The sequence below is a fragment of the Corvus moneduloides genome, chromosome 2, assembly GCF_009650955.1.
Source record: "Corvus moneduloides isolate bCorMon1 chromosome 2, bCorMon1.pri, whole genome shotgun sequence".
NCBI lineage: Eukaryota > Metazoa > Chordata > Aves > Passeriformes > Corvidae > Corvus > Corvus moneduloides.
Window position 1 is genome coordinate 93,399,880 of NC_045477.1, and position 21,317 is coordinate 93,421,196.

At 43.3% G+C, this 21,317-nt stretch overlaps 1 protein-coding gene across 10 annotated transcripts in view; it reads left to right on the plus strand.

The window, feature by feature from the left end:
• Positions 1 to 21,317, plus strand: part of MAP4K4 (mitogen-activated protein kinase kinase kinase kinase 4) — a 167,021-nt gene that overhangs the window by 62,165 nt on the left and 83,539 nt on the right. For all 10 annotated transcript variants that reach the window (XM_032100382.1, XM_032100384.1, XM_032100388.1 and 7 more), the window contains exon 3: positions 17,329 to 17,385. In XM_032100382.1, the coding sequence (XP_031956273.1) occupies positions 17,329 to 17,385 (57 nt within the window). The remainder of the gene's footprint in view (positions 1 to 17,328; positions 17,386 to 21,317) is intronic.

The following is a 21,317-nucleotide window of genomic DNA, read 5'->3' on the forward strand; positions in this document are numbered from 1 at the left end:
ACCTTCCATCACAGCCAAAGTGGTGGGAAGGACAAGTAGAGTCCAGTCCTGGAAGTGTCTGTGTCTAGCTGTGGTGGAGAGAATCATCGTTAACTTTCATTAATGGCATCATTAAATGGATAAGCCTTCTTTAAATCTAGCTTTGAGGAACCAAATTATCTTAATCTTATATTGGCAATAAGTCACCAGCACTCTGGAGGCAATGTTTTTTTTCCCCATTAGGAATGAAATTTGGCACTCTAAAGGGAGACTCCCCTGTGCAAAAGGCACATAGGCAGGTTGTGATGGTAGATGGGATTACTAAATGCTGGCATTTGCTCATCCTTATAATCTCCTGTGTGCACGCTTGTTTCCTGGACTTGTCTGCTATAATGTGCTGTCATGTGTTGACTTCCTAGTAGTGACTAGGCAGGGACCTTTTGTGAAGGTTAATGGTGCTGGAAGCAGTCCCCTTTTTCTTCCTCCCTCCTTGCTTTTTCTTTGACTGTTCCTTCTAGCTTTATTGAGGGGATGCCACCTCCTTTGTCATGGTATAGCCATGAGAAAGATTTCTTTGAGTTTGGATGTTCAGAGTGAGCAGAGATATTAGGAAAGAAGGTCTGTTGGGTGTTGCCACCCTCCCCTCCCTCCAATGATTTTTAGATTGCTTGACTATGTGTGAGTGTCACATGGGATCCAGTATCAGGTAATCTTGATTGAAGAAAGGAAGGCTTTGCTCATCATTCCCGAGGTGATTCTAGCTGGGGGAAATGAAATCCTAGCAATAATTTATTAGGTATTCTCTCTTGAGATTTTGTTTTCTGAGATGAAGGGAGTCGTTGTGGCTGGGAGTGCTGAAGATCTGATGTGGAGGAAGAGATGAAAGATAAGGCTGTACTTGCACCTGCATGCCAGCTATTCAGCTCCCTTGCCATTGACCTATCCAGCAGTAAAAATACAGTCTTTTGTTTGTTTACAGTTGTTACCTCCTATCTCCCAGAGCTCTGCCAAAGCTGTAGCGTGGCATGGCTCCCCAGGGTAGCTGTGCTGAGTTGGACTTGCAGACCTCCATCTTGGTTCCTCCCTGGGGCTCTTCTGTTCTTTCTGCTATTTCTGACCCACTCTTTCTCTCAGGTCTCTTCCATAGGGCAGCATGGAGAAACGTAGCCTGAAGGCCTTCTTTTTAAGTGAATTTCCTTGAAGGAATCAGACTTCATTTAAGCATACCACGTATCTTCTAGTTTGTTTGCTTGGAAGGTATTGGCACAGGATTGCCTATGCATTGAATGATTTCTATCCTAAGACAGAGCTAAAATTTGTCATTAGTAAGTGTGTACTTTTTGCTGAGTGTGTGACACATTCACAGGAATCACAAAAATAAAACAAATTAATTTCTGCCTGCAATGAATATGAAAATGAAGACTGGAAAGCTGGAATGATCTACTTCAAATTCCCACTAGTTGGTTTTTCTGTTAATTTTCAGTTGCTCGTACTGAAGCTGAGGATGGTTCTTGAAGACTTTAATGCAGCAGTCAACTAGACTTCACTTTTCTTGCTTGCCACCTCTTGTTGAATTTCACCCACCCATTCGTTTTTAATGCTAGCTATAAATGCAAGTGGCACACAGTATAATTAGGCAGATTAAACTTCTCTTAGCTACAGACTTATTTACGTAGTGGAGAAATGTTGGGTTTCTTGTATTTTTTTCCTTTTGCTCTGGAATAGTGTCTCTTGAAATTCTCAAACTAATGAGCAGGCTAAATGGAAACTGTGCATTATCAGTTTTTAAGTGTGTATAGAAGATAGTTTGTAAGCTACTGAAGTGATAGTAAAAATGAAAATAAAAAGCAGAGTCATCAAAATCCATTAAAGTAAAACCAAGCACTTAACTATTTTTTTCTTAAATGGAGTGCTGATGTTTGCCAGTAACTTGTATCTGTTTACTTTCTTTGCCCCAACCATTTGGTTTCACATTGAAGAACCCTTGCTCTGTGCTTCTTGCAGATACTTGGCTGTTATAGCTCCTCAAATTATTTGGATCTCGGATGGTTCTATCTCTGATCTCTTAGCTTTGCCTCTTTCTTGGTTGCACTTCGGGTTTGTGGCAAAAATCAGAAAAGGAAGCCCTTTCTACCTTTCTGCTGGTGGAAGGTACAAGCTCCTTCCCTTCTTTCTGCCATATGGGCATCTTAAATGCTTCCAGCCTTGAATTCTCATGTTTATTTGAACTCAAGTCCAGTGTAATATCAAATTAAGCTTTGGGAGTTTTCTTAATGTTTCAGATGGAAATTCATTGGCATCTTTGAGCTTTGTTTTGTTTATTTTCTTTCCAGGCATCTCAGTTTAGGATGTGTGGTAGCTAGATGAGGAGAAAGAGCACAAGATCCCTGAGTTTTTTACTTGTTTTTTTTCACTAAAACATCCTCTCAGGCCCTGATCTAGGTAGAATAAGACCTTTGGGACAGACCTGTGTACCTGTGGGGACCTGACTGCCCTCCTTCAGATTGCGTGTAGCTGCAGTGGGTGCCCTTGGGAGGGTCAGAAAGCCAGTTGTAGGAGCCTGCCTCACTGCCACAGACAAAGTCAGGCAGAGGTGAGTGATGATGGAAAATGTGTTTTGGCATGTACATGTGTGACTCTTTGTGTGTTTTTCACCTTCAGTGATAGTGGAGCAGCATTCCAACCAGAGTGTAACAACTTTGCCAGAGACTGGTCTGCCAGGGCTGCGCTTGGCTGGCTGCCTCCAACACTCCTTTCCTTTGTGCCCTGTAGTTTCTGAATGTTGGTAGTTTCCCTGTGCGGTGAAGCAATCTCACCGACTGGGCTGATGGGTGGGGTGGGATTCTGACTTTTGTCAGGGTTTTCTTACTCAGAGTAGGTTGTATGAGTGGTGAAATGGTCATTGATGCCGAGGTTTAGAGCATGGTGCCATAGTCAGCCCTTGGCTTGTCTGTGTGTTTGATGGGGCTGCCCCACACTTGGCATAAATATGCATCTGTCCGTGTGTGTCCATAACTGACAGCACTTTCGGCTAAATTTTGTCTTGCATGTGCTTTGCCTGGTGATCCATGGTTCAGTGAAATTGCTTTAAGTGTTACCTATTGCTCGTGCTTGTGTTTTGCAAAACAAGCGCTTGGACTTGTTCTGAATTCTACTTTGACAGCAGTTGCAATAGCTGTGCACTGTATAATTGAGCAATCTATTTCAGCATTCCATCTTCATGTTTTCGGTGCAGACACATGATTATAATAAACTGTAATGCTCTTTCAGTAATTAGACAAGTGGCTGTGAATTCATAAGGTGAACTTTAAAAGCATTGGAACTTTTGTAAATCCAGTTTTATTACAATTTAAAAATAGTTACTTTGTTTTAGCTGTCCTCATAGTGCTGCAGTCTGGGACAGGCACATCTGGGGTGCGTAGACCCCTCCCCAGCATCTTGGAAATCCAGTCCTGCTGGTGATACAACATTCAGACTGGTGGAAAGGACTTTGTTTTCTTTCCCTGACAGAAGGGAGTAGAAGTAGTAGGGCAGCATCTCAACTGATTTAATTTTGTTTTCAGTGCATGGCACTTAATTGGAAGATTGCTTAATTCTAGGAACTGCTGTTCTGCACCACCATACCACATAATGTAATTAGGTCACGGCTGTAGTGTTTGGTCGGAGTACCTGGTTGTGATTAACAGAACTCTTTTCCAGATTCAAGTGGTGATTTGTTTAAATGGCGGGTAGCTTTTCAGGCAGTGTTGCTTAAACTTTGTAGGTAGGCTTCCATGTGTCCTAGGAAAGTGACTGAGCAGATACCTTATAACAAGTGGAAGGCTTCTACTCTTAAAAAAAATTATTTATTTCCGGTCCCCCTCTTCAATCTTTTTAGTAAGGTTCAAGTGGTGGAACGAATGGTAAAAGATTAAGTTTGGCTACAGCTTTGACGTTATGTATATCTGTGTTTTAAGGATTAAAATTTTTTAAAGTTTAAATTCTGAGTGGGATTAAGCAGTATTTTCACTTGTGGCTTCCTAACCAAAAACTTACTGGAGGTTTCTGGGCTGTTCCCCATCTGGGCATTGGGTCTGTCTCTGAGCTGCAGTAGCTGAGGTAACTGGTTATTTTGCAAAGAGCCATGTGGCAGGAGGCAGTGTGCTGGCTCCTGGTGTGCTGCACTCCAGATGTGTCTGGGTGCATCCTTCACAGTCAGCTCCATCTGCTCTTGGAGACACCAGTGTATTGGCAGATATGTGGGATCTTTCATGACTGCCTCTTTGGAAACCACCCAGCTGGGGATGGAAACTTTGGGTGTGTGGGGCGCTCCTGAGTCAGGGCTGAATGATTGCTGGAGAAATATTTTTTTTTGTTTGCAGGGGGCTGGGACTGTCTATAGGTTCCCATTTCTGTATTTAGGGGAGATGGGCCCAGAGATGATCAGCCTGCTGTAGTCATCAGCTGGGCAGGTCCACTGTCTGCTTCCTTCATGTTGTGTCCTGGCCCTCAGCGAGAGGTGTCCCTGCTGTCTCTTCTGTTTATGTGAGTCTGGCTGCCAAGACGTTTGCAGGGCCAGAGGGACAACTTTGTTGCCCATGTGGGGGGAGTGTTCTTCCTTTCCCTTTGCCACCTGAGAAGTGCTGCAGTATTACAGAGGTTTCATGGATAGTGATGCTGGGCTAAGCTGCCAGGCTATAACTGGCTACAAAATGTATGAGTCATGCTCCTCAGCTGAATTTGATTGTTCCTCCTCTTTTGCAGTCTGGGGCAATAGTAAGTTTTCCTATTTGTTCCAGTTTACCGAATGATTTACAACCAAAAGCTTGGCCTTTCTGACTAGCAATTTTTATATTACATCTAATGGCAGTTGTGGTCCAGAGTAGTGACTTGTGGTTTGCAGGAATGGCTGATGTTGGATCATGAGCTGAATAATAGTTTTGTGTGTGTCATGGTGTCATGAGAAAAGAGATTTTTATTTTTCCCAAAGTGCAATTGTTACTAGAAATTTAGAAATACTAAAAAAGTCTTCACTGTATATCCTACCTTCAGCTACAGAAGGTGTGTGTGTTGGGCACTAAAATCATAGAATCACAGAACTGTTTAGGTTGAAAAAGACCTTTAGGATCAAGTCCAACTATTAACCCAGCACTGCCAAGTCCACCAATAAATCAGGGCCCCAACTGCCACATCTATATGTCTTTTGAATACCTCCACAGGTGGTGACTCCACTGCTTCCCTGGGCATCCTGTTCCAACGCCTAACCACTCTTTCTGTGAAGAAATTAATCCTAATATCCAATCTAAACCTCCCTCAGCACAACTCAAGTCCATTTCCTTTGGTTCTGTCGCTTGTTTGCTTAGGAGAAGGGACTGACCCCCACTGTGTTACAGCCTCCTTTCAGGTGATTGTAGAGAGCAATAAGGTCTCCCCTGAGCCTTTTTCCCCAGGCCAAACACCGCCAGCTCCCTCAGCCACTCCTGATGGGGCTTGTGTTCTAGCCCCTTCACCAGTTCCACTGCCCTTCTCTGGACATGCTCCAGCATCTCAATGTCCTTCTTGTACTGATGGGCCCAGAACTGAACACAGGACTCAAGGTGATGCCTCACCAGTGCTGAGTACAGGGGGACAATCCCTGCCCTGGTCCTGCTTGCCACAGTATTGCTGATACAGGCCAGGATGCTGTTGGGTCTCTTGGCCACCTGGGTGCATTCCTGTGTTTCCTGCCCCTTCTTCCAAAGGTCATAAACTCTCCTTTTTTCCCCAAGTTCCACCCAAAGCTCTTTGTTCAGTCAGGCCAGCCTTTCTCCCTGCCAGCTTGTCTTTCATCACATGGGGATGGGCTGCTCCTGTGCCTTTGTGATTTTCTTCTTGTAGAATGTCCATCCTTTCTGGACCCCTTTGTCCCTCAGGGCTACCTTCCAATGGACTTTGCCAACCAATTTCCAAGACAGGCTAAGGTGGCAGTTCTGCTGCCCTCCCTCTTACTTGTTTAAGAACTGAAAACTCTTACCATTTCGTGATTGCTTTGCTCAAAACGCCTCCAACCATCACATCACCCACCAGTCCTTCTCTGTTCGCAAACAGCAGTTCTCATGGGGAAGCTTCCCTAGTTGTCCACATTTGACCAGCTGCATCAGGAGGTTACAATCTTCCACACTCTCCAAGACCCACCTGGACTGTTTCCTCTCTGCTGTGTTGTACTTCCAGCAGGCATCTGGTAAGTTAAAGTTCCCCATGAGAATAAGGGCCAGTGATCATGAGATGACTCCCAGCTGCTTGTAGAATATTCCATCTGCCTCTTCATCCTGATTGGGTGGTCTGTAACAGACTCCCACCGGGATATCTGCCTAGGCCTTCCCTCTGATTCTTATCCATAAACACTCCACCCTGTCATCACCATCATTAAACTCTGGGCAGTCAAAACACTCCCTAACACACAGGGCTACCCCACCGCCTCTCCTTCCTTGCCTGTCCCTTCTGAACAGTTTATAGCCGTCCATTGCAGCTCTGTAATTGTATGAGTTATCGCACCATGTTGCTGTGATGGCAGCTGTGTAATAGTTTTCCCTCTGCGTGATGACTTCTAGCTCCTCCTGTTTGTTGCCTGTGCTGTGTGCATTGGTGTAGACGCGCTTCAGTTCGTCGGCTGATTCCACCACCTTTTTATGGGAAGAAGCCCTAATTTTTCCGTGATTGTTCTCAGGTACTTCTGTGGTTTCCAACACACTGATAACCCATTCCATCTTTGCTGTCGTATGAATCTCCATCTCCAGCCTTCACTAAGACAGCAGACTGAAGGACCTTGGTAGCACACTGTCCCACAAACATTGGCATGCTTCTCCCAGGCTTATCTCTAGTGACCCTGGTTTTATCCTTTTCCCCTTTCAAACCTAGTTCAAGGCTCTTTCAATGTTAACTGCTGTCCAAAGATCCTTTTCTCCCTCTGAGAGAGGTGTACCCTGTCTGCCAGCAGGCCTGCTGTCATGTAGACTGACCAATGACCAAACCCCCCAAAATTCTGCTGGGGGCACCAGACTCAGAGCCAGGTATTGATCTGCTGACTCTTGCTGTAGAAAGAAACCTAACAAAGCCTTTTACACCAAAATAACTTGTGCTCAATCTGCATTTTATTTGTTCCCTGAGTACACAGCAAGGCAGGTAAATACCAGCTGCAATGGCAGCAGTACTGTGGCCTTGCATTGCAAGTTCTCCCAAGGAATTTCTTTCCCTTTTTGTTTGCCACAACCTGGTCTGTGAAAGCCTGTAGCGTGTTATTTAGGAGTGGTGAACGTGTTTTGACTAGTTTTTGCGAGGCACTTGCTGTGTTCTTGAGTACTCGGTAAAAAGTCATTATTGGAGAACACACAGCCTCCATTTCCTTAATGCCGTTCTTTTCCGTGGATTAACCTGTGAGCTGAATGTGTTGCATAATGGCTTTTCTGTCATCTGGCCCTTTCACATAATAAATATGTTGGCCACAGGCTTTGGGAATGCAACTTACATACTACCCAGGTAGCAACAGAGAGGAAATGGCATTTATTTTGGTCCTCCTTTTGCTAAATAAATAAATGGCTCTGTAACCTCTGAGACTGGGGAGCTGTTGTTACTGACTCTGGTATAGAAAGGGTTGTTAGTACAGGCTTGAATTTCTGAGCCAAACTCCTGCTGACAAAGCGAAATAGTTTGAGGTCTGAAAATACTGTCTGAGTGTTTGAAAATAGTTTGTGTGGACACAAAGCTGTTTACAGATCACTTGCTGGCCACCAGCCAGTTTCTTAAGGACAAGGTGGTTTGGATTTTTTTTTTTTCCCCTTTAAAATCACAGATGTACTTGGCAGGTTATCAGAAGATAAAAATGCTGTAAATAGTCTCCTGGTGCGAGTCCTCATTTAATTAAAATACATGCAACTTTAGGCTAAATGTTGCTTGCAAGCAAGTTGGTAAAATATATCTGAATTTGTTTTTACATGTGGGGTTACAGTATAAGACATGGTCCCTATTCTTTTCAAGAATGCGTCTTACTGTAGTACTCCTGCAGCATACCTTGTGTTCTACAAGATGTATTTTAGTTTTCAGCAGTATCTGCCTGGAAGATTCTGGCTTCCTAGTCGAGAGTGGCAAGGAGACATCACTAACTGGAACTGGTGCTGATGATGTTTGTAATGGCTAAAGGAAAGAGAATCGAAGAATAGAATATCCTGAGTTGGAAGGGACCCACAAGGACCATTGAAGCCCAACTCCTGATGGCAGCCAGTGTCTCCCCTCAGTAGGAGAAGCAAAAAGCTCAAAACCAATTCCAGCCCTTCTTCTTGTGTGGGGTAGCACTGGAGGAGTATTAACAGTTGGACTGGAACTTATTTTTTATATATATACATATATATGTATATTTATAAAAATAAATGTGTATTTAAGAGTTCATTGACTTTTCGTCTTTAATGCTAATGTTCTGGAATTTTTTAAAGGCTGCCAATGTGAAATCTCTCATTTTAACCACGTTGAAATAAAATTCATTACACAGCCTGATTTCCTGCTCTGTTCAGCTGTATTGTTCTGCTGGGAAGGTATACATGGAAATAGTTCTCCTTCCCCTTGCCCCTCATTAATATTAAGCTAGCAGCTCCTCCCCATGGAGTGTGTTATCATCTTGTGATGCAGCTAGACAAAAGGTGTGACTCTCTTGATGAGGACAGCTGGACGGGGCAGTGTGTGTTGGGCTCCTCTGTGCAACAGCAAACCCAAAAACATACTAACAATTGAAATTAAAAGCAGCAAAGCCAATTGTTCCCCCTTTTCCCTTCCCACTATGTCTTTTGCATTTACAGTGATGTTTTATGCCTTCCAAAACAATTGCCCTATCCATTTAGCATTCTTGAAATAAAAGAAAAGGTTGATTTCTTTAATTACCCTTCCTTGCTGCTGTCCAGGAGGCTGCTGGACATTTCAGGATGGTGTCGCAGGCAGCCAAAACCTGAAGCAGCATAGCTGGACACCTGCTGTCTGTGACTGCTGGATGCTGTCCAGGGAGGGCCACTGACCTCTCGCTGCCTGGCAATGGCTGTCACCCATTTCTCGAAGCCAGTCTCTTTTGACAGTAGATGGAATGCAGCAAGGCTGGTATGGTGGGTGTGGGCTTATCTTTCCTTCTGTCAGTGGTGTACGACCTCTGACCATGCCCCCCACGAGAGTGCAGGCTGCTTTCAACAGAGCTGGTGCATGGAGGGGCAGGGACTAACTAGGGCTTGGTTATTATTTTTTCTCCCCCCAAAGAAAAGTATGCATTTTGTGGCACTTCTGTGTACTCAGTGCCTATTTTTACGTCTTACCCTCTCTTTCCAAAGGGGTGTGCCCAGCACTGAGGTGGTTTCTCTGCAAGTTGGTGGTGAGCGTGAGCAAAGTGAAATGGGTGCAGACTTGCCTGGCTATGCAGAGGGCCTTGGTCACAAGGTGTCAATTGCTCCTCTCAGTCGGAAAGTTCTGGTTGTCCAGGGTGATGATTAAATGTCAATATGAATTCATTTAAAAAGCAGTCAAAGAGAAGCAGCCCCAGGCTTTTTTCATCCAGGCTTAGTTTGATGTCACTCTGCGGAAGGAATGGAGAGACTCTGCCCTTTATCTGCCATCTCTCTCAGCTGCAAAAGCACCTGCATTGTTTCAAAGCCCCTGTCCACCCATGTGGTGACCCTGGTAGGTCAGTTCGGGCCATGCTTGGTCTGAGGTAGGAATCTTGTGTGGTGCATGATGTCTCTGAAGTGACGCTGGGTAGTTGTGGTGCCATGTGGCAGGCACAGGGCTTGCTCTAGTGACTTGTGGTGGTTCCCTTCAATGTGATTAACACAGCCCCTGTTGCAGGGACTTGCTATGAGCATGCCACCAAACTGGGTGTGCCACTCCTTCGGGCAGTGGCCAATACCCAGTGGAAAGTGTGTTATGGTGACAGTGCCTGTCAAGGTGTAAGATGAGAAATCAGTAGCAGTCTGTATCAACAGACCATGTAATTTTGTATCTACAAGTACATGTTTTATAATTTTGATCTAAATTCTTTTCTTGATGTTCTCCATCTGGCTCATTTTTAATTATAGTTGCCAAAAAGAAATTGTTCTATATACAGGAGAACATTGCAGGGCATCCAGAGACACCTATTGGTGTTAGGAGGGGTGGATTTAGTGACTGGTAAAACCATTTAGGTAGGGTGAAGAACTGGTTTGAATGAGGGCCAGTTGATTTTACCTGATGTTTCCAAAGGAAGCCAAATGTGGTCTAAGCCAACCGAGTCCATGTGGGAGGTATGCCTCTATTCTGATTTAATAATTTTCTTTCATTTTAGTTTGGTTTGGTTTTTTTTTTTTTGGTGTCTTTCAGTAGTGTGCTAACTAAATCACCCAGAAAGGTTTAAAACCAGAAAAAAAGTGCAAGGATTAATAAAGTCCGTCTCTTTTTGGACAGGGCTGGGGGTGCAGACTCCATTATGAGAGAAAATGAGTGATGATGTCTTTAGTAAAAGTCACTAAATCTGGACATAGAATGGTGGCAGCTGGAAGAATGGGATGATGACTTCAAGAATGGCTTGTGAAGAGGGTATCTTCCAGGCTGGGATCTCAAGCCAGTTAGCTCAAGTGTCCTTTTAGAAGAAGCCTCTAGTCTGCAGGAAGCTCTGGGTGATCACCTGCAGAGCAGCAAAGCTTGATCTAGCACACAGCTGATGGCCTTGTGTGAAGATGCATTGCAGCCTTGCTGCCAGTGTTGCCAGCAGACCCTCATTTGTCAGCCTTCCTGCTCGGTATTTGAGGAATGAAAAAGAGGGAAATCTGTAGCCTTCACTTGGTAAGGGAATGTTTAGTGCTATTTGAGCCAGGAAATGTGTGGTTTTGAAGGGATCCCGGCTGGCTGAATGGACTGCAGTTGACATGACTGGGTAACAAAGGACCAGCCATGGTCTTAAACTGTACAGCTGCACTGCTCTTACCCTCCCCTTCCCCTGCAACATCCCCTTCTTTTGCTATCTTTTTTAATCTATTGCCAGGTGAAGTGTTTCAGTGGCTGTGAACTGAAACCGGCATGAACGTCAGGCCTCAGGCAAATCTTTTCAAGGCTCCTTGGGGAATTGGTGTTGTTTTCCAGGTGAATTGTCAAGAGAACTGTCTGCTTTTGCAGTTCTCGTTCTGTCTTCACCCATCAGACAAAAACATCTCCTGCCGATAGGTGGGACCAGGTGGACTGCTGGGCAGGGTGCTGGGAATCAGCAGAGATGCCTCCTAGCTGAGCTCTGCAATTGACCTGTTGTTATCCTGGGAAAGTTAGATTGTGGCTTTCTGCCATGCTTTTCCCACCATCCTTTCTCCTCCTTCCCCTTTCTCTTCTTCCTATTTAGGCAATGAGCTGTTTGGGAGAAGGAAATGCCTCTGATAATGTATATCCAGCATCTTTCACAGTGGGAAAGCTACCACAAAACTCGGAATCAAAATGAAAAATAGTGAATAGAACTCTCCTTTTTTTCTTCCTAGTGGGTAACATCTTTTCACTCTGTCCCCAGAAGGACAAAACTGATAATAACTGTGCATCTTTCTGTGCATTATTTCGCAGAATGCACTACTGTGCATGAGTAAATTGTCATTATTATTTCTTCAATAGGCAGCTAGTGAGCCTGTGGATATCAAAAGCAGGATAGAGAGTATGTTGTTTTCTGTTTTCCTTTTCAGGCATTTGATGTCAAGAGTTAGATAGAAGGAAAACACAGAGGTTTGTCCTGTCTTTGACTTAAACAGTGCTAGTCTTTAATAGTTCTGGTTAGTTTGGGTTTAGAAATCATCTAACAGGATGACTTCTTCTTGTGTATTTCTGCAGTGATTTTCCAGGTCTTTGTATGGAGGTTCTTTTGCTGATTTTTATTCTAGTTTTCCTGCCAGATAAACATTATCTCTTTTTTTTTTTTACAAATTTCCATCGCTGGAGCCTATGATTACTTGCCTTACGGAATGCTGTATCAGTAGAACAGCATTATTTTGGTTACAAATACAGTTAGGTACACTTTTTGCTTAAGAGCACATTACATATAACTTTTTGGTTTTGACTGGGGAGGTTGTTTTCACTTTGTGCCATTCTGTCTGCATGTCAAAAATATGTTCTGTTTCCTCCACAAGCACTGCTCCCATTGCTTTTCACAGGCTAGACCTGGTCTTTTCGGGGAGTGGAAAGAAATGCTATGTAGAGTCCAAGTTTTCACAATGCAAAGTTGGTTGGTCTACAACTTTCTACTTTGACGACTGACAAAAAGAGCTGATGGCAAACATGACTTGGAATAATAAGTTATCATTTACTGCACTGGGGCGTGCAACCTAATAACAGAGTATTGCTTCATGGCTTGTTGCCTCGGGCTGGTAGGAGTTTAGAGCCAGCTGAATGAGAAGCAAATTGGAAAGTTAAGTTTGGCACGGGGGCATTGTACAGCACTCACTACTAAGAGGTGGCACTGAGGTGAATTTTCACTTGATGGCATGTCTAAATCTGGTCTGCTGCTTCTGCATGCGTTGTGGCAACTGAAATTGGATTAGTAGATTTTTTTTTTTCAAATCAGTTCCTCTTCTTTCTACAACTGTCAGCATAGAATACTGGGAGCTGGGAGAAATTTACCGAAGACTTAATTGTGTACAGTGCACAGGATAATCCGAAGTTGCAAGTCATGAGTCACAAATGGTGCATTCCTTCCTTAATGCATGATGTTGCCCCATATGCTGCTTCCATGCCGTTTAGCTGGGGAACAAGCTTCCAGGAACTGTCTCCCAAAGGCATGCTAGTACACAGGTCTGAAACTGTGTTAGTAGGAGAATTACATTACTGTGACATAAATATCTTGGATAATTGGGGAGAGGTGGGGGAAGGAGGTAAATTAGCTGATAGAATTTTCTTTTGCACTTCATTTGCATAGTTCTTTGATATCATTAAGGCACAAGAAAAAAAAAAAAGCACCATGAAAAACAGCACATAACACCACTTGCCTTTGAACCTTTCTAAACCAAAAATTTTACAGTAATAATGTGTGTGAAGGAAGAAAGAGGCAAGAAGTAGGTGTATTAACTGACTTGGAGAGTGTGGGAAGGCTTGAAATTTATAATGTTCTGCAGATCTTGGCAGTCTACCAAGGATTCCCCTTGTCCCCTCTGCTTTTCAACATGCATAAAGCCCACTGAGATGAGAAATAAACACCATATTGCTATCAGACATGACTGGGAATGTACTTAAGTAGAGGATTCAGTTTAAGATACAATTAAATGCTGCAGTGTTGCTGTGTAGATGAGAACTACAGCTCTGTGTAAATGAACTTTCAGTCGTCTGCATGAGAAGAAACAGGACAAGATTTGGGGTTGGCAGTCTCAATTCTGTTGATTTGCTCATCCCAACAGGCCATTTAAAAATGCAGTGGTACAAGTAGCACTCTTAAAAATATTCTTACGCTGCTTCCTTGGGAGGATAAGTGCTTTAATATGAATAGAACCATGAAAGGAGGGAGAGAAAAGTGGGGAGAATGTGTAAGAAACAAGAAGTAGTTAGGAGATTTTGGTGAATAAAATCTTAATGTGGGCTAAATGAAGGGAATGTGTTGGTGGGCTCATTTCCATGGGGACAAGCTGACAGTGCTGATGTTTTCTTGTGGTTCCCATGCTGAAACCCAGTAAGAGGCAAACTCTCACTCCCAGGATGATGTAGTGTTTTCTACCTGTTGCTGCCACTATTTGCAGAAACCTCTGCAGCTTCCTCACTCCATTGGCTCTGGAGACAGTCAGCTTATGCTTAGCAAGATGCATCTAGGTTGCTGTTGTCTTCATTGCACATTTCCTATCCCCACAACGTTCTGGCCATGGGACAGACAGTATCTTGTGATCCCCAGCCTCTGATATTTGGCATCTAGCAATATTTTAAGAAACTGCTGTTTTCAGTTAGCATGGGTTGCATTTTGCAATATTGCAGAGCTTTTCAGATATCCAGATGGTAATTGCCAACACTTTGCCTGGAGAAACAAAGCTGCAAGAATCTCTGCCTTGCCATGGGCATGGGGATCCCTGGATGCCCTGAGGGGCCACATGTCCACACTGCACCGAAGCAAGGGCCTCATTCTGCAAAAAAATGTTATTCCAATGGAGTGTGTTGCTGAGATACGGTGTCTGGATGGAGCCTTGATGGCTATTGCATTTGTGAAGTGCCCTGTGAGCAGAATTTGAATAAATTTTAATCCCAGGAGATTGAGTTCAGAGGTTTTCTCCCATCTATGATTTCTGCAGTTCTTTCTTCACATTCAGCCACTTTGCAATTTTATTATTACTCTTTTTAACACAGACAAATTTTTCCAAAGCGAAAGCTGGCCATGAAAATCTTAACGATTGGTTTCCAAAGTGGGAATGCTTAGCCATTTCATGTTGCGAGCAAAATTATACCAGCATGCTAATAGTTTGACAGGCCTGTTCTTGAGCAGAGCTGTTAAGCAGATAAACAAACAAACAAACAAATACTCTGCTCATGCTTATATGCTGTGCTTGTGATATTTGATCTTTCCCGCCCTCTGAAAAAATTTTTAATGAAAAGAATGTGGCTTCAAAATGTCCTTTTACTTCTCTCATATAAATTAATGTCATGCAGGCCATCCCTCCTCCTCCCCATATGTTGTAGATTTTTAGAATATGAATGCTCCATACATTACAAAAAGGGTATTTGGAGTAATTTTAAACAATATTCTGAAGTGACCAGGGTTTAAATTTGGCCTGGGATACTGAGCAGACCACACTTCCCACACTCTGCAGTTCCCTTGCTTTCAGTCCCTTAGGAGGGTTATGTAGAAGCTTTTCCCCTCCCAGAAGAAGCAAAGTGAAACATGAGCAGTCACTGTGTTCTGCTGTAGCTGGCCCCAGTTTTCATAGGAACACTTGTGGAGGCACCAGCAGGATCCCATAAAGCTTCAGGGGAAGGATGGTAGGGCTGGTGCACATTAGTCATCCCGAGTGGGCCAGTCTCACAGGGAAGAACATTGACTCAAGAAAAGCTGTGAAGCTGAGCACTGGGAAATTTTAGGTGTCTCTCTGGAAATAGCAAGCCCACCAGTAGTTAGTAGATTTAAAAAGACAAATAGAGCAAAAATTCCAAAAAATGCTACTTTGCTCTTCTGCATGCCACATTTTCTGTTTGAGTATGTTCTGCCACCATTTTAGCATCTCCACTTTGATGCAGAGTGAATGGGGAACTGTATTTCACTGCTTTTTTAAAAAAAAGTTTCTTTCATCAGACCTTAGTGTTGTGAGGGTTTTTTCCTCAGAGATGTCTTTGTTTTTCTCTTATCTTTAGCATACTGTTTTTGTACCTAAAACTCTGATTCCCATGTCCTTGGGCTTTCAAGAAAGTTCCTTCAACAAAGCTGTGGAAAATGGGGGCAGAGCTGAGAGTAGGCATTTTTCCACTTCGGTGTAAGCCATTTTCCCCTCCTTCCTTGTGGGATGGTAAGTCTTGAGGAGAAGACCACAGGCTTTTGTCATTAGGCAGAGGTCCAGTGTGGGAAATTAGAGTTGGAAATCTCCTGGGCTTGCTGAAAGACTTTGGTTCACGAAGTAGTAAGGTCAAGGTGGGGTCAGTGTTGGCTACTGCACACATGTTACGACCCCTAACTTTGTTTCAAAATTGAAACCAGCTTGAGACCAAGCTGTAAAAAGAAATGCCTGCGGTAAAGTGAGTTTACAGAGCAAGCAAAAGCCTGAGCACACTAATGTATTTATAGAAAGCATGTGGATTGGTTAGTAAGGGGGAGAGTGAAGCACAAGAGCTGTGGAAGAAAGGTGAGGCAGTGAATTCTGCAGCACTTGATCCTTTTGAATGCAGCAGCAATGCCTGGCCATTACCTCCATGGAGGGCATCGTAACGTGTGAAGGGGTCAAGATGTCTCTAAAGAGACTAGTGGTTTGGGGTGCTTCAGTTCTGGGGTGCCAGTCTCAAAAGACCCTGTAAAGAGATTAATATGTTAGTCCAGGAAAAAAAGATACTATTCATGTCTGTCACATAGGTTTCTGCCTAGGAAAGTCAGAAGTTGGTGAGGAGAGAGATAAAGGAACTGTGACTTCAGTTAAATGTTCCATTATGTTCTTATCATTATTTCTGATAAAAATTAAGAAATTTAATGGGCATACCTGTTGCTAGAGGGCTTGACTGATGCAGATAAGAACCTTTGGGGATGGTGCCTGGGAAAGTGGTTGGGAGACTGGGCTGTTTGACTGGCTGGGTGTTACACTGAGTGTTAAGTGGAGAGCTGGAAAATATCAATATTAAGACCATTTCTAACTGCCTGTTTAGGAAAAAAAGTACACAACAGCTAACTGATGTCTCTACCTTGTGTAAACATACACTGGAGAGAAAAAGGCTTTTGTTAGAAGTCAGCTGAGGCGAGTTGCAGCCCACCAGGACTGGAGGGGCTTGCCATGCCGCCTGCTTCCTAGCCCTGTGATCTGCATCCTGCTGGTTCCAGCTCTGTTTCAACTGCAGAACAAACCAGTTTAATTTCCTGGACTGCAATCCCCTGCCCCACCCCACAGTTTGCTTTTTCTGTGTTAACTTTCTGCCATTTTAGTGATCTCGATCAGCTTATCATATGATACAATGAGTGCCAGAAGGAGCTCAGTGCTCCTGGGAGAAATATGTGACAGGAGGCTGGAAGGAGGCAGAGGAAGGAAGGGTAGGAGCTCCCTGCTGCAGGAGCTGGGATCTATTAACTCAGCTCCAGCTGTACTGAGAAATTGTACCCTTACTGTGGTGTAGCTGAAGGGAGATGACGTCTTGTTCTTGTCTTGCCATTGTGAGACAAGCAAAGAGAGCTCTTGCAGGTCTGATGCATCCCTTGCAGAAACCCCACTTTTTTACTTGGGAAGACCAAACCAGTGAGAAATGTCCAAGCCCTAAGCATGGGCTAACCATGCTTACTAGGTAAAGCATGTTATATGTCACCTAGGTGCTAGGCATTGGTGCATACAAATAAAATATGCAACACGTGGAATTTAGTTATTCTGACATGGGATTAAACTATCGTTACTGATGATGAGCTTTGCTAAAGTAAACAGAAGGGAAGCTGTGAATATAGCCTGTTTGTACTTGATGATCATCATTTTAATGAGGAGAAAAAAAAAGGGTTCTAAAATTTTAATAGGAACACTTCAAATTTGTTATTGTTGTTGTTGTTTTAACCATCTAGAGTATTTGTAATGTTTCCTACAAAGTATCATAAGGGTCCGGCATAGCTGGGGAAAACCCAGTGACTGGAACGCTTGTCCAAGTGTTTTGCTCTGTGTAAGCTGAAGGGATGGATGAGATGCTGGTGCTGACTGTTCTCTCTCTGTTACTCAGGGTCGCCATGTCAAAACGGGCCAGCTGGCAGCCATCAAAGTCATGGATGTTACTGAGGTGAGTAGAGGAACCTTCTGCTTTATTAGCAACGTGTAAAATTTAATAATGATATATATATATATGGCACTTACCTCATATTTCTGTTGAAAGGCGTGGTCCTTGCATGTGAGTGTTAGCTCTCTGCTTGCAGGACCTGACCTCTCCAGTCCATCTGCCCAAGATTTCTGTGTGCCTGTGTGCTCGGGCGTTTGGCCTTCACAAATTGCATTGTCCAGTCCCAAGGCACATGGGTGCATGCAGCACTCCCTTTTCAGAAATTTCTTAGAAGAGGGGGAGAAAGTTCAGATTGCTTGCTTCCCACTTTTTTCTCTGAAATGTATCATCTTGCTTTTACTGAAAAAGAAGGTGAGGTGCCTGCTTGATGTAGAGGATAGTGTTCTCCCTGGTACATCTGCAACCTACAAAGGGTATATGTTTATTCAAAGGAATGGGTCCAATGTAGTTCCAAGAAGCCTAAAAACGGAAGTACCTGCAGGAATGATGAGCAGATTGCTAACAGAATTCAGCAGTGTAAAGCAGTTGTAGTAACTGACCCACGGGGATTTATTGTGGAGCTTTAGATGGGAAAGAGGGGAAAGTAAAAGTCAAAGAAATAAAAAATATATGCCTATATTTGCATCCTTAGGTGTCTTGCAGTTATGCTGTTCAAAAAGCAATCAGTCTAAATTAAGTCTTCAAAAGATGAAGAAAAGCATGGGTTTCTCCCTGTTATTCCATTTGTGTTGTATAGAGTTCCATTCACAAATTAGAAGCTTCACATTTAAAATCAAGTGAGATCCTCCCATGTGATATCTGCAAAGCTTGACTGATATCACTCTTCTGTAGAGAGGTTGTGCCTTTTTAAACTGTCATACTTTTCTGAACTTATGAACTTACATAGGGGGAATAATTATGTTAATGCATGTACATTGTACAGAGCAGGGGGTCTTTGGCCAAGATGGTTATAGCAAGCAAAACTTCTGCAAGGGTATTGCTGCAAAATATTTTATAGTTTAGTGTGTGTATAGGTGCAACAAGTAAAAATGGCCTTGGACACAAGGTCCTAGATGAGCGGTAGGGTGTAACAGGTAAACAGGCAGGAGAAGAGGGAAACAAGATGGCAGGGTTAGGTCAACTGATAGGACTTCAGTCTTATCTCCAAATCTCGACTGACTGATGGACAGTGTGACTGCTGCTCTCTGACTTCAGCTGTTGTGTCTGCCAACAGCTAGATATTCTTTTTTTGTGAGATGGCTTGATAAAGATCAATTTTCAGCTGAAATTTTTCAAAGGCTGCCTTCACGAGGAGGCAGTGCTTTTTTTGCTGCAGTTAACAAGCTGAGAAACCAGAGAAGAATGAAGGTGCATTGACACACAGTGAATGTTCTTTGTACAGCAAATGTTTTCATTTTTGCAGCAGTTTTACACAGGGCAGCTTGCTGGACTGTGCATGGCAATGGCTTCTTCCACAGTGTTAAGATGGGCTCTACTGCACACTCCCTCTGTTTTTAATAGCATGTATTAATCAGAAACAGTTGTAATAGAGAGGTTGCACAGAAAAAGGAAAACAGTTGAAAAATGCTGTCTATACTATGGCTAAGCTCATATTGCAGGAGATGGCTTAAGTTTTGAAACTTTCTGTAATTTTTGTCTGGTTTTGAAAAGCGAGTTGTATATTGGCACTGTCTTTTATGTCATAAGTGCAATGCTTTTTTAGGGGATGAAATGTAGTCAGAGGGAGGAGTCTGGAGATGTTAGCCCCATGCAGCTTAAAAGCAGTGTCATTCCTACCAGTGGAGCTCATGTGTTTTTGCTTCAAAGTAAAGAGCCCACAGAGACTAAAAATGTGTAAATTCTTCCAAGTTGTACTAAGTCAGCTCCAGGCATGGAGTGATACTGTTGCAATGTACCATTCTCTCAGTGGCAGATGTGGCCGTAGGATGTTCTTGTCCAGCCTTGCTCACTGGTTCCTTGCCTGTTTCCCAACACTTGTGCCGACACAGCTGCCTTGGTGCCAGATGGTCACCTGGATCCGTGAATGGGCCCTGGTCCCAGTTTAAAAACACCGTTACTCCTCTCCTTCCTCATGTTATTTATAACCTGGATTGGTTCATTGATTGAGTTCAGCACATGATGTTGCAAACTCTTGTGCGGTTGCTATGAAGAAGGTGGCATGAGACTGGAAAAGAGCCACTGCTGGCCATCAGGGAAAAGGGGCAGTAGCTCAAACTGACATTTCTGCCAGAGATGGCCATATCCTCAAACCATAGCTTCGGTTTCATGAACACCTCCTTTGCTGGCAAACAGTGCAGGTCCATCCTGGTTCTAGCTCACCACAACTTACAGGGACTGTGGGAGGAGAGAACATGGGGACAGAGAGGGCAGTGACTGCCACCATTAGCACTGTTCCAAAAGAAGTGGTGAAGGAACCACAGCCACAAATTCACCTTCTCCTCTTTAAGAGCTACAGTTAGGTGAACTGCTATTGGTAATACTGTATCCATGCCCATGGAGAAAGAGGCTCCAGTGGAAACTTCCACAAAACTGAAATTGTGGTTTTCTGATGAGTGGCTTCTTGAAGCTGTAGGTGATTTGTGCCTATGTGCATATTTTACTGGCAGTGTTACGCCTTTCTGCTTAAATTCAAGTGGTGCTGTGGGGGATAGCTGATTATTCTGACTAACCTGAACTGAGAACAGACGCAAGACTTCCTTTCTTCTGGGATACCTCTGATCCAGTGCTTGCTTTGCCAAATGCTTAACAAATTAGAAAACCTAATGTATTGGCATGCTCTGTGGGCACACCCCAGATTTTCAGTTTTCAAGGCCATGATTCTGCAATTCACACATTGCTCAAGATCAGTGAAGTTATGTCAGTTCTGGACTGTAAAGCTTTGATCACCTCAAAGGAGGGATGTCAAACTCAGAGTGAAGGCTTTCCTTAAAAAGTTTTGGTTGGCATGAAGAAAATGAGGTAGTATAACCTCTGACTAGAGGCATTGGAAGAAGTATTACAGCTCTGTAGTGCACATGGCACTGTGGAAATGCTCTTCATCCTTCTCATCTTTTCTTGTGGTTTTCTCTTTAGACTTTAATTTTGAAAAGAATGATGGCAAGGATGAGAAAAGAGGAGGTGGGCTGAAGCCTATCAGCTTGATCTTTGAATAAATTATGACTAGTTAGTTCTGCTGCCTGAAACGTTGGGGAATGTTGATGTGCATAAAACTTTCCTGCCTATTCTACTTCCCTCCTTTCTGAACAAATTAAGAAAATACTTAGAAGACTGAATCTTTGCAGATCTTTAGATCTACAGCAGTAAAGCAAGCACTAATGGAACAGTAAGATCTAAAATCTATAGGTTTTACTACAGAATGATGCACAGGTAGGTCTTCTTTTCACTTTCTGAGGGCAAAGCTGCAGCGCATGTAGGCTGAAAAAATTTCACTGGAGCATAGAACAAATAAAACCAAAAAACCCACCAGTCTTCATCAATGGAAAGCTATTCTCACTCCTTATTGGAATGAGCCCAATGACAGTAAAAGGGGAACAATGCAAACTATCAGCGTATGCGCACTTTGAAAATTGTTTTACAAAATCTACATATGTAGGATGAATCTCATGCTGCTTGCTTGTTGTGAGGGAGGCATTATATATAGTCTGTCCTTAATCTTTCTGTTGTAAGGTCTCTGTTCCTTTTGTGACATTGTTTTGGAGAAGGTGTTGCTCAGTCTGCATTGATCCCTTCCACTCACTGACCATACTGTTAGGTTTCCATGATTGTAAGACTGCCATGACTGCTAAGATTTGGCAGTCCTTGTTTAGTTGGAAGAATCTGTTTTCTTGTGAAGCAAATAGCATTTAAAACCTTAGCAAAGCTTACTTGGCAAATCTGCCTGCATCCAAGCTGTTAACTTGCATTACACCCTAAAGCTTGACTCTGCTTAACTCCTT